This window comes from Brachypodium distachyon, chromosome 4 (genome assembly GCF_000005505.3).
Source record: "Brachypodium distachyon strain Bd21 chromosome 4, Brachypodium_distachyon_v3.0, whole genome shotgun sequence".
Classification (NCBI taxonomy): Eukaryota; Viridiplantae; Streptophyta; class Magnoliopsida; order Poales; family Poaceae; genus Brachypodium; species Brachypodium distachyon.
In genome coordinates this window covers 707,316-720,603 of record NC_016134.3, presented here as the reverse complement: position 1 = coordinate 720,603, position 13,288 = coordinate 707,316, and the positions used below count along the sequence as shown (strand labels likewise).

Here is a 13,288-nt window from a genome sequence, read left to right as displayed (position 1 = left end):
TTTGAAACAACTCAGGAGTGTAAAAAACCCGAGGAAAATCTCACATCTAAAATAATAATTCTAAGCACTAGCTAATTTCGTTTTTACAGAGCACGCAAAACTCATTAAAAAAATACAAGTAGATAACTTGACTCAAATATATATTTACATGCATGTATAATTTTATAAAATTACGCAAATTATACTCGACGCTTCCCGACCACTTGCTAATTACTTCCTCCGATCCATATTATTTGTCTCATATTTGCCCAATATATGAATGTATCTATGTTTGAAAAGCGTCTAGATACATGTAATATTTTGACAAGTAATATGGATCGGAGGGAGTAATTCTTAATAGTTTTATGCAGTCTATAAAAGCTTCGTTTCCTCCATCAACAATACCCTTGATTTGTTTCTGAATTCCTATGGACACTATTACTTTGCTAGCTCAGCCTCATTTATCATTTTTTTCAATCGACCGTTCCGGCCTTGGACACGAATCTCTTCTGAAATTACAATGTTAACTTTTGCCTGATTATTACCAATACAACGCCTCTACAAATTTCGAGGGGCCAATATATACCTTGCAATTTTGTCACATGTGAGCACCATCATTGCTCAATTTGGTTGTTGCAAGGTAGTACAAATAAATATATTTGGCTCCTAGTTCTTGTTTCAGGCCAGTTCAAATGCCTTCGTTAAGGATCACGTATTATCGCAAGAAAAAAAGAATGAAGGGAATAATAGGATGAGTATATAGATGTATGCTGTGCTGGTCAGAAAGTCAAAGTCAGCGTATCCTGCCGTATCAATATGTGCAGCTCAACATACGGCATGCATAGTATATCGATTAATTAGTTTTCTATCTACGCATGGAATCTTTTTCCTTTTATTTTTCCCCGAAATCACATGGGTGTACTTGCAAAGGGAGCCACACCACGCAACACAATATATTTATTTTTTACAAACGCAGACGTTCACAACACGCACTATTTATAAAAATATATTAATCACATGAGAGTATATCAGTTCATCAGTCTCTCGAATCGGAAAGGTATTATGGATGTGGAGAAACGAACGAGTGAACCTAGATGCATCGCCGGCCGGTTTCTTTCAGTTCTCAATATATTCTCGTGGGCTATTCTCAGATCGATGCAGACTGACAACGAATGCAACGGCTCAAAATAATAGTAATGAAAGCATACAGCCACGTCATTATCCATCTCAATCACTGATGCATAGAGGCATCATGCGTACATATTTGCTTATAAATTTCATTTCATTGTCAAGAGAGGAAAAAAAAGCCTCGTGATATTAATTGTGTGCAGCCACTTGTATACTCTAACAAGCGTGATGTTTTTACCGTTCCTGAAGTAATTTCTTGCAAACTCCCACCAACCAAATACGAGAATAGGTTTTCCTCAATAATCTTCACATACGCTTTTTCTAATTCTATACTCTTTCTATTCCACAATACAACGTGTATAGATTTGTGCACTTAGAGCAAGTCATCTCTCATTTCTAGTACCTGACCAGTCATATTGGGTTAATAATAAATGGATGTGAGTAGTTATTGGCTGGGTGTGAGTACCAAAAGAAAAATGAGGTGTATTGTGGAACAAATGCGAAAAATCTATACACGTTGTATTGTGGAATGGAAGGAGTACCAAACAAGGAATTGAGACCAAAACTCAATTTTCCATGTCAAATCTTCTACAGACACCCTTTTCCAAACTTTCATTCTCCTTCTCTGGTGTCGCTGAACCTGAACATAACGTTTGGTTTTATTTTCATTTGCAGAAGGGAAAATAAAGATTCTCCCCGGCCGGCTGTACGTCTGCCTTTAATTTGCATCGTGTGGAAGGATTAACTGAAGTATATGCTTTTTTTTCGTTGTTTGCAACGGTCAATTAAAAGTATAGATTAATATATGGGAACGGATATGCATGGACGGATGAATGGCTGATGTGTCCGTACGTTGAAGCTAGCTATGCTCTCTGTCCCCTGCATTATATATACATCGACGCGTAATGTATGGCGATTAGGTTAGCTTAATTAATTAGCATTGCTTGTGGAACGACATTATCGACTTAGCTTGTGATGGATGGTGTCCGATCTCTTAATCTCCAAGAAAAAGCTGCCCTAGTTAGTTGATCGATCTGGATGAGGATGAGAAATGCAACGGCGTTCGATGAATCTGGACGATTTAGCAGTTAGTATAGCGGACACGATTTAGTGTGACAGAGTGTAAAGGAACATATGATGAGGGTATAAATAAGGCTTGCATATTTGTAAATAATTATGCATTTTCTCAGAGTTCAATTACGTCATACTAGAAAGAAAGACGTCATGCCGGAAAGGGAAAAATTATTGTGGTCTGTAAATGTGTATTTCGTTTTCAAGTGATGGTCATTTAGCGCTAATTGTGTGGTTGTCGCCACAGACGAAGACGGATGGAATGGTGACCCCGAGAAGAAGGAGCAGGACACAATCGAGTAACAAGGTCATATCTATGAAAATTCAACCGTGCTCTAGAAGATCGATAAGGTGTGGAATATGTGCCGTAATTTTAACAGGATAAAGGTAGACTTGAGACCTGACCGATGCGGTAGCCTCACTCTAGGACCCGTAATTTCAGCTACATTCTGTTAAACTGTTTTTGTGCGGGTTAAATGAAAATCCTTGACCTACGGTTTTGGTCATGTCACGCTAGAATCATCAATGTGATAGTGAGTAGCACCTCTAAGACCAGAATACATCTATAAAAAGATCCGATCATCGGAACAACAAAATACTCCCTCTGATTCTAAATTGTTGTCGACACATTACATGTATCTACATGTTTTTTAAAATAGATACATCCATAATTGGGCAAATTTGAGTCAAGAATTTAGGATCAGAGGGAGTAGTTCCTGAGAGCATTTGCTTTGGGATAAAACAATGAATTTTTGAACAATGATACTCGATAGTGTAAAAAGAAGAACAAAATATTACACATGTAAATATCAATATATAAGCAGTAGTAAATTTTGTTTTTACAAAGTAACTCAGATATTTGCATGTGTTTTTTTTAATAGAATTTGGCAACTCATTTTACTCCTGCTTTCAGGTGCGCCTTCGACTTTCCGGACACATGCTAATTCATGGTGCTCTACAAGGCTATGGACATATATAATTGCGCTGGTCCAGGTCATCTGCCATTTCATATACACACATACTATGCTCTCTTCCAATCAGGCGTCCAAAGAGCAAGAGTAATCGATCGTAACATTTGGTTCTTGCACATTTTGTGTCCTAATAATTCCTGTATAATTAATCAGGATCCCTATTCTCATCTATAGTACGACGAAGCTTGCTAGTACAATCAATGAACCTGCAGCAAGTTTCTAGCTAGTACGCAGACTAAAAACGAGACATAATCAGGATCCTATTCTCATCTATACAACTCATGCATTTTCAGACCGATCGACCGTCCGGCAGCCAAATCTTTGCCCCGTTGCAAGACCTGTCAAACGTACTAATATATACTTGCCGATCCATTTATTTATTTTTGTATTCAACTGGCATTCACTAAAAAAGGAAAGTATAGTATATTAATCCCAACTATCACATTTATTTATTTTTGTATATTCCAAATGTTAAGGGTCACAAATTTTCGTTTTCGATCTACGCGTGGAATCTTTTCTTCTTTTATTTTTCCCCGAAACCACATGGGTGAGCTTCTGGTAATTAACACAAGCGTTTTGTTTTCTTCTTACGATTGAGCTAATTAATACTCCCTCCGATTCTAGATTATTGTCGAAATATTATATGTATCTACACCATTTTTAAAAAATAGATACATCCATATTTGGACAAATTTGGATCAAGAATTTAGGACTTTTCTCAGTTTCATAATCTTGTCGTGACAGAGGAAGTGCCTAGCTATCAAGCTATTTGGTCCTGGTACGGCAGATGCACTGACAGCGAAGCTTGCTCTCGGAAGTATACATCCACAGCTCTTTTTTTTTTTCATTTTACACATGGAAAATAAGAATTCTTTGTAAACACGAATGTGAACCCTGTAGGTTAGCGAAGTGAATGACGCACTGATTCTGAAAGTCAGAGAACATCTTGTTTTTTTTTTTTTTGAGGGAAAAAAAAAACATCTTGTGTCCAACACGAGAACCGCCAGATATCTGGGCCGTTCTCTTGGCCCACTGTTGAAGCCGCTCACGGTGAGTAAAAAAAAAACTGACCTTAAAGATTCCTCTCTCAAAGAAAAACTGACCTAAAAGATCACCCTCTCAAAAAATAAATAAATACTGACCTTAAAGATCCTCTAAAAAAACACCCCCTCAAAGAAAAAGAAAAAAACTGACCTTAGCTTGGTTAATTCCAGCCGGCATCACCTTCCAGTTCGAGTCGAACAAGGAATCATTCAGTCTGAAGAAGTACAGAATCACACAAAAAATGCAGTTCACAGCTTTACTTGGAAACAAATATTCATGCAAGGGCCAAAACATCACCAATTAGATGGTCCAGTGGCGAAAATAAATCATAACAAACTCCCTGCTAGAGTAAAACGTGCCGCACATCCAACGAGACAGAAGAAGATGCAAATGTGTGACAATTCAAGCCTATGAACAAATGCAGGGGGACATCCAATGGTGGAGCCAGAAACTGAAGGAGGATGGTGCTAAAATAGATCCAATGGTGTTATATTGTGGGTATTTCATAATTATGAGCTAGATAGCTAATAAAATCTCTTATAAACACCCCCTGCCGGAGTGGTGCTACAGCACGGGTAGCACCACCCCTGGATCCGCCCGGACAGCAGGCAATGCTAGCTGCTCAATCCATCACAAGAAAAAGGATTACCAGGTGTATTTGTAGTACACGAATGAGAGTAATAACCTGCAATACCACAGTTAGGGGCTTAGGGCCTTGAGGCTATACATCCACAATTCCACATATCCAAGTGGCTGAGGCTGTATTAGGTCCAACAAGTGCCAAAGAGATTTTCCTTCAAACAAATAAAAGTTGGCAAAGCATGCAAAAATCTCTACAGTGAACATGCGAACAAGGTTCCATAAAAAGGATACTCTTAATATACAGGAAACTCAGAAGAAACATATTTACCAACATGTTATTTTTTTAATGTCAAATGTATGGGAAATAACATGAAAAATAAAGCTACAATGCGTATAAACATTACTTGTACAGCAAGACGTAGCCACCAGACGAGGCATTGGTTTGTCGCAGTTGGCTCCTTCCCGTCAGATTAGACCAAACTAGATGAGATGGCGCGCCTTGCGATGCCGCTAAGTCAATAGATTCCTAGTGATATGTTGAGTTATAATTGTGTTACAGTGTTTCTCTTTTGGTTAACAGAGGTATTTATAATTTTCCATGGATGAGGCAAGTGTTAACTGACAAAGAAGCGATTCTGGAGGTTCTGCCAGGATAACAGCAACAATGTTGTTAATTGGGCTGGGACTGCCTGCCTGAAGTAGCCCCAAATTCTACTAAATTTCTTGCTGAAAAACCGAATCGCAAACAAATCAAACTTGAGCGCTTTAATAGTCTACAATAAGAAGAGTTCTACTTATCAGCACACGAGAAGCACAATTTTCCCAAAGCTACCATCATCAGCTTTCGTGCGTCAAGCTCTGATCGACCTCCTGAAAACTGAATCCGAGAGAATCTCGGGGCGCCATAAGTTGCTCCTCAGAGTTTAGCTAGGTTTAGTTTCATCAACAGGGAGGAGGGACACCTGAACGATGATGGCGTGACATCATCATGGAAAAAGGAAGTCAGTGATGTACACCTCATGCAATTACCTCATTTGCTGTATTATAATCTTAACTTTTTTTCGAGAAAAAGAAAGTACTCTTAAGCTTTTGTAGGGAATCTTTTTTATAGCGAAATAACAACTAAATACCTTTGAGATGGTCGTCAATGCACAACTTCACAGCTCCTTTTAAACATTCTCTTTGGATGGAAACACGAAGTTCTGAATGGAACACAGTAATTTTCCTACAGAACTGGAGTAACTAACGTCAAGTCAGAAAATGGAACCAGGGAAAGAATTCAAGAATGTAAATGTCCATCATTGTTTTGAGACTTTGAGCTGGTCATACCTTGAACCTACTAAGTAGCATATGAAACTCTGAAGGATGCCAGTGGAACATAACCATATATGCAATCTCCACAAGATGTGATTGGCAGTTGTTGGTGGTAACAAAAACTGACTGACAATTGTTGCATTAAACACCGTCGTATTAAACGAATAAGGCCTATAAGAACAACTTTGTATGAGATCTCACGTTTTCTGTAAAATACAAAGCAATGCAATGCAAAAATGAGTGCATCTTTCTCTGTCACACTCTCTTTCATGTATATATCGGCCTATAGGCAGCAAGTTGTACATGCTGTCATTCCTTTTACAGGAAGTAATAACGAGCACCGACATTGAATTGTCGAGTTGTTGGTGCGCCATTCACATAACACAATTCTATAACAGAGATCCAGTTGCAAACTTTCCGTGCCTCAGCATTTGAACAAACACGCTACCAACAAAAAGGAACCAATAAAGTGCATGACTCCTCCAATAAACTCTACAGGGTTATGTAAATTCAATATATGATGATTTCTTTAATCTATTCCAGAGTGACCTGGCCTGGTGACCTGTTGCCTGTTTTTGCCTGATAACAGCCTCTAGAGCATTTCAACTTACCATCCTGCTCAACAAGGTTAGTAAACACAAATAAACCCTGAAATCCTCTTTAAACTCTCATGAATCATGTATAGTTACCAAAGAAATACGCAAATGAAACACAACCTATGTTTCTATTGTTTAGGCCACAACATTAAAAACACACTGAAAAGGTGTAGTTTAAATCAACTACAAATCATTAAGATGAAAAAAAGGCAGTAACCTGAATTCTAATACAGCAATACCACCTCCACCCTCGGATAAAGATCTTTTCTTCAGTTGAATATCACTATCATTTATCAGGTCTCTCCGTATCTTGTGAGGAAAGAATCTGGAGCAATATTTTGAAATTCACCTGATATTTTAGCCATACATCCAGTGAACTACTACATTACAAACTTGCTTGACAAAAGAAGGTTTGTGCACAGCTCAGCCATCAGTAGTATAACTACCAATATTGACTCGACAAAGCATAACTTACACACATATGACAAGGTATTATGATCAGTTCAACTTGGAATGGTATTAATAATATTGAAAGGCTGATACCTCTTCAGACTGACGACTTCATAATTTTTCGCAAGTAATCCGCATGCTTCACAAGTGCGTCCTGGGCATAGTCCTTGCCAACAGTTTCAATTGCAGCTGTATTAATTAAGTTCTCCAAAGTCCTATATTTTGTTTCAGTAGTTTCAGAGCTGTTTTGCGATTAAAACCAGGAACCAGATCATGCGCACCATAACTCGTAACTCATTAGTCAAAAAGATACATTAGACCTTAAATGCAAAAGAACTGAAGAATTACATATTAATAAACAAGACATATATGTCTTAAATTTGTTGTGGGCTAATCACTCAGTGGATAAAATGACAACCGACCAACCCCAGGAATCGGCATGACTAACTGAATGACTTCAGATATCAGTTGCATGAAATCCTTATCCAGTGTGCCAATGACAACTCTAAAACCTTTCTGCAATACTTGCTCCGTTAAGGTAGCGACCACTTCATCTACCTCATGTCCATCGATTTGCACAATCCAGCAGAAGATGAACCTGTAACAGGCAGTGAAAGAAGATGAAAAGATATTTCTCTTCACTATGATACCTGCTCACCAGGATCAGGCTTTTATCTAATGTTTGATCAAGGTATAACCAATTTCACAGAACTTACCACTTGTTAGGCTACAAACGCTTCAGGATCATCATTTTGGGCTAGCTAGCTGTTTTTATTCTGGGTACCGAGGAGGTGAACAAGTTCTTCATTTTCTTGAGTGGGCCTATCCTCTTTTTGCTACCCTCGGACTCGACCATCTTGTGCTCATGCTCTCTGCTGATTTCTAGTGTCGGTACCTGATAATGGAGGAGAAAATTTCCCTCTCCCTTGGTTTTTGTGAACATCTGTGCTTTCCTGGCATAGTCCACCTCTGATCTGATGGTCGACTCCACGTCTTCCACTTCTGAAACAGTAGCACCTTCGCAATCAATGGTAACATGTACTTGCACCAATCCTCTGAGGTTTTTTATGCCAAAACCATCGCTTCTACACATAGTTATCATCTCCCTCGCCATGAAGTCAAGTCGAAGCCTCTGGAGCTGCCTCATGACTAATGGTTCGAATACCAGCTGTGTCCCGCCATCTTTGCAGGCGAACCATAACACCTGAAGACACGGAAAGGCTTCCTCTGACAAGCAGCGTATTGTCCTTGGTTTTCTTCTTCCTCCATTTCCTGAAGATACTAACTTGAGAAAGCGTAGATGAGATGCCATCCCCAGGAGACGTATAGCTTCTTCTTTTAAATCACAGAGTTCAATTTCCAAATGGGTGGCATGAGATGCCATCCATGGTACATCTCTTCTTGGACCAGTAAATACCATCTCAAATCTTCGCATCTGATTTTTATATGATACAGGCAACTGTCCATGCAAGCCACCATGAATACAATGAAGAGATAGAGACTCAAGAGTGGAGTTTGCAACTTCCATGAAAAAAGAAAAGATGGCTCTTTTACTGTCACCAGATTGGCCTAATCGATCCAAGCTCAGACCGAGGACCCTCAGCCTCTGCGATCCACGCAATAGACCTATCACCTCATAGAGTGACTTGCTGCTACTGACACCAATGACTGATACTTCTTCCAGTCCTTGCATTTCAAGGATATTGCTCGACAACTCCACAGCACTGTCAATGAGTAGATTCACCAACATTTTTAATCCAACTATAGATGCGGGTAGAGTTTTCAGGTTGGTCCGCCTCACATCTAGCGTCTCCAAGTGCTCCAGTTTTCCTATTTCTTCTGGTAGCTCATGGATGCCAGCCCCTCCAAGTCGCATATATCTCAATAGAATCAATCCTCCTATGCCTTTCAGATGGTGGCTCCTGCAATTACCAGTATCTTCCAGATCAAGTACACGTAAAAATGTGAAGGAGTTAAGTACAGAGACCACTTCTGTATTCCCCAGGTCAGGCTTCACTTCAGAATCCTCAAAATCAGTGGGGACGGGTGTCCATTCAGTATCCCCGAAAACTGCAAGGGATCGCATGCTAGAGAGGCACGGGGTTCTTGAGGCCAAGGTGTCAGCATTGTCTCCATTGTCACGACAGTCAAGCGAGAATCGCCGAATTGCATCTATGATACGAGGTAATGGCCCAGAACCCAAATCTGCACCCACCGTAACAAAGTTCTCTTTGCTTGACATAGATCGGATGAAATCAAGAATCACACCATGAACAGTGCACCCAACTGCTTGGTCATCTTCAAAGCCAAACACCGGCTGAATCAGTCCTCTACTAATAAGCTCGTTGAAGTACCTCTTCCCTCTCCCCCACATGCTTTCTTCCCATATTCCTGCTTCATCTACTATTTCCCCATCTCTTCTTTCTTTATACCTCCTTGAGATAAATCCTTCGGCTATCCATAGCCGTATCAGATGATCCTTCTTGATGGTATAATGTTCTGGAAAAATACTGAGGTACAGAAAGCAAGACTTTACCGGAGCAGGTAGAGCAGCACAACTGATATGCAATACAATTTTCATCTCTTCTGACGTGGAAAATTGTTCCAATGCTGAAAGAATATACTTCTGCAGAATCTCTGGCTCTTCCAATACTGGAAATCTGGATAATAAGCCGGCTGCAACAGTTATGGCCAAAGGCATGCCGCTACAAATTCTCAATATCTCATTGTTAACCGTCATTTCTTCCTCTGTATCAAATAAACTCCTGGAAGCTCTTTGTGCCTCTCTATCAAATAAACTCACGGAAGCTCCCAATCGAAGACCAAGCATCTCCTGGACGACGTCAGTAGGGCACAAAGAACAAGTATTGGCTACTTCGACACTGCAAGTGGTTGTCAATACCCTACTTCCATGATTCTTATCAGGCAAGGCAGAACTAATAACCTTCCAAGCATAGGTGCTCCGGATGTCATCAATCAAGATGAAATACCTAGACAATAAAGGTAGAAAGATTAGTTATCTACCGCAATTAATAAAAATAGATGCCAGTAGCAAGAAGGTTTTTGTTTCATCACGTATATACTGAATTTTTTTATTCCACTAGCACAATGTATGTGCTTTGCTACGGAATCATAGAGAAAAAAAGGACATGACATGTTAACAAATAAATCGATAGATACGCGATAAAATCCCACAAAAAAAAAGCAAAACATCTAGCCATTAATTTGATATATGAAAAATGAGAACCATTTATCTTGTTTATAGCCTTTTATTCTATCAAATAGCTCTATTGATTGCCTACAAATCAAATAATCCTATGTTCTGCTGATATCGCCGAACAGATGAGTAGCATGGAAAAACAGAAGTCATGTGACACATCAAAATAGATTAAAAGTGCTGGGATTGATCATTTTATTATGATTTCTTGTGATGCATCAAAGTACCTCATCATGCCAAGGTGATTCCTGAGCTTGGTGATGACTTGTCGTGCATCCGGAGGTCCTGTCCAATCATCAGAGATAGTGGCCTGAGGCTTTACTTGACGAAATATATCCAACAGGATGGCCTTGATAGATCGACTCTGGCCAGCAGTGACGAAAGCTCGGCACTGAAACTTGCCTCCAAGCTTTGCATATGCCTCCTTGGCAAGAGTGGTCTTACCGATACCTTCCTTTCCAACGATGGAAACCACCTTGCGAAACCTGTCCCGCTCGTTCGCCAGATGCTCAACAAACTTGCCTATCGCGTCTCCATCCACCAAATGATGCGAACGATCAAGGTGGCCTTGCGGTTCGACTAGCATGGCAGGAAGCCTGCAGCTTGCGCAGCGGAGCGCACGCTCTCTTTGGATCTGGGTCTTGAAATGCCGGGTTACTATTCTCCCCATGTCGTCGTTTGCTGGGTTGTCATCGATCCACTCTGTTACGGTGTGCACCAGCTCCCGGGCTTGGAGGTGCCACGCTCCAACCTGCGAATGTCCCTGCTGTTCTTCCTCCAACTCTAGGATATCCTTTTTAAGGCTGTCCAGATCTTGGATCAGCTTGGACAAGTGGTCTTCAGTCGAAGCATCTGAATGATCTAGGCCTTCCCTGAGAAGACGGTACCTTGTGCAGCGCTCGCGCGCTTCCTGAATCCGGGTCTTGAAGGAAGCGACTTCTTCTCTCCGCGACGGATCGGCCACTGTGATCTCCGGCTTCTCATCGACCCAGTCTTGGATATCGAAGACCAGCTCCCTGACGTGCTTCATCCACACCCTGGCTTGCGCAACCGTCTCCCAGCGGCCGTTCAAGGCAAGCTTGTCGCAGAAACCCTCCTTGAGAAGCACCAGCTCTCGCAGCAGCTCCTCGACTAGGGCGGGACGATCCTCCAGCCCGGTGAGCTTGTCGATGAGGGCTTCCATCGACCCTGTCAGATAGCAAACCCTGGGTTCGCCCCCCATCCCCATGGTGTCTCCAACTCCCTCCGAGGCGGGGGCGGGGGCGCGCGACGGCGGAGGAGAGGGGGGGCGGGGTCGGGGGCGTGCGACGGCGGAGGAGACGGGAGGCGGGGGCGGGCGCGATGGGAGTGGCGGCGGCTCGGGGATTGGGGAAAAATCCTAGTATTCCTGACGGGTCCGACCGAAAATAGATTTCGGTGTGTTTCGTAAGAATACCGACCGAGAACGTATATCCCCCCCTGGGTGTTAGTACATGAACAAAACGAAAGATTACACTTGTTCTACAGAGACCATGTCGAACACTATTTCATGTATACTCCCTTCTCTTTCGTTTCGGAACAAGTGACGATGTGTATTGTATTTGTATATCTATTACTTCGTGATTAAATCAGATCGATGCTTGCTAGTAGATTGATTCATACGTTTCGTGGTCTTCAAGATGTAATGCCTTAGTGTCTTGTTAATATATCCCTTTTACCGCAGAAAAAAACAATTGTTTATATGATACTGAATTTATTTTTCAACGATAAAAAAGCTTGCTCAAATGTGTTGATTACCTAGTCGTCGTAACAAACAAGGGTCACGTGAAACCATTTTAACAGGTGCGGTTCCATCGGGGTCCCGATGGCAGTCAAAAAAGGCCCGCGGTGTCAAGGGCCCAAAAGATGGGCTGGGCCGGGCTGGGCTGGCGTACTGCTGTTCATGGCTCGCAACGCGGAGTAATGTTGTTTCTTGGAAAGAGGACCGCGGTCTCTACCAACTGTAAAGCATTTCTACTCCACCTCTGGCCACCACTTCGCCAGCGCCGGCGCCTCCTTCGACTCAACCCGAGCCTCCGTCGACTCGCCGTCCCGGCGTCCGCGCGCGGAATCTACCGCGCCTCCGTCGACTCGTGGCGCAGGCATTAGCCGACCCCCCCGTCAGCGCCCTAGACTCGTCGCGCGTGCGTGCCTCCATCAGGTAACCACGATCCCCAATCTAGTCCAAATTGTATGCTGTGAATGATGACTCCCGATTAGTCTAGGAAACAATGGGGATGGAAGTCTTTCACGACATTGCTGAAATAAAATTAAAAGAATCTTCCACAGCCACCAACTGACAATACCATGCGAAATAGTAATCAGAGCAGTTCAAGAGCCCACTGTTGAGCACACATTCTGAACATGATTCCGAATCTTAAAAAGCAGAGTACAGTAGCATAGAAACTAGTAGTGTTCTCTTCTTTATCTTGTGGTGCCTATCAAGTATCAAGGAAGGAAGCTCATTTTTTCTTCAGACGTGCAGCACTCAACGATTCACTTGATGGCGCTATTGGAGTCACTTGGCTTGGACATCACATTTCTGCTCAGGATTAGGTGTGCACATGTACCCACTCCTTCTTTGACTTCCTTGATAGCACTATCGAGCACCTTTGCAATCAAAATACAACATTCTTCAGAGCTGCCTGCTAGAGTGGCTAAGTCATTAAACATTTTTTTTCCGACTTGGGCTACCCCCATTTTCCATTGCAAAACACCAGCAGGAAACCTGCCATGGGACGAAAACATGCCGCACGAACAAAATCCTGGAGTACGACAGAACGACAGAATATTACAGATCCATCCAAAGGATCAAACGCTGATGCAACAGCAGAGTTTTCGCGCAAAACCACCCACAGCCGAGCTTCAACAATCATCCAGAGCTTCCCAAGAATCGACAATCTTCCTCGAAACCTTCT

The 13,288-nt window shown here is 41.8% G+C and overlaps 1 protein-coding gene across 6 annotated transcripts; it reads right to left on the bottom strand.

Moving 5' to 3' along the window:
* Nucleotides 1–5,424: 5,424 nt before the first annotated feature.
* Nucleotides 5,425–11,719, bottom strand: LOC100832391 (disease resistance protein RPP13). Of its 6 annotated transcripts, none has more exons than XM_024463592.1 (7): nt 10,580–11,719; nt 7,852–10,125; nt 7,229–7,733; nt 6,903–7,034; nt 6,105–6,260; nt 5,906–6,008; nt 5,425–5,737 (listed from the first exon to the last, which is right to left on the bottom strand). In XM_024463592.1, the coding sequence occupies exons 1-2, from the start codon at nt 11,578–11,580 to the stop codon at nt 7,893–7,895; spliced, it is 3,234 nt and encodes a 1,077-aa protein (XP_024319360.1). In that variant the 5' UTR covers nt 11,581–11,719; the 3' UTR covers nt 5,425–5,737; nt 5,906–6,008; nt 6,105–6,260; nt 6,903–7,034; nt 7,229–7,733; nt 7,852–7,892. The 6 variants fall into 6 exon arrangements, with proteins under 6 accessions (XP_024319360.1, XP_024319361.1, XP_024319358.1 ...); XM_024463593.1 differs by having other exon boundaries at nt 6,903–7,010; XM_024463590.1 differs by having other exon boundaries at nt 6,105–7,034.
* Nucleotides 11,720–13,288: the final 1,569 nt, after the last annotated feature.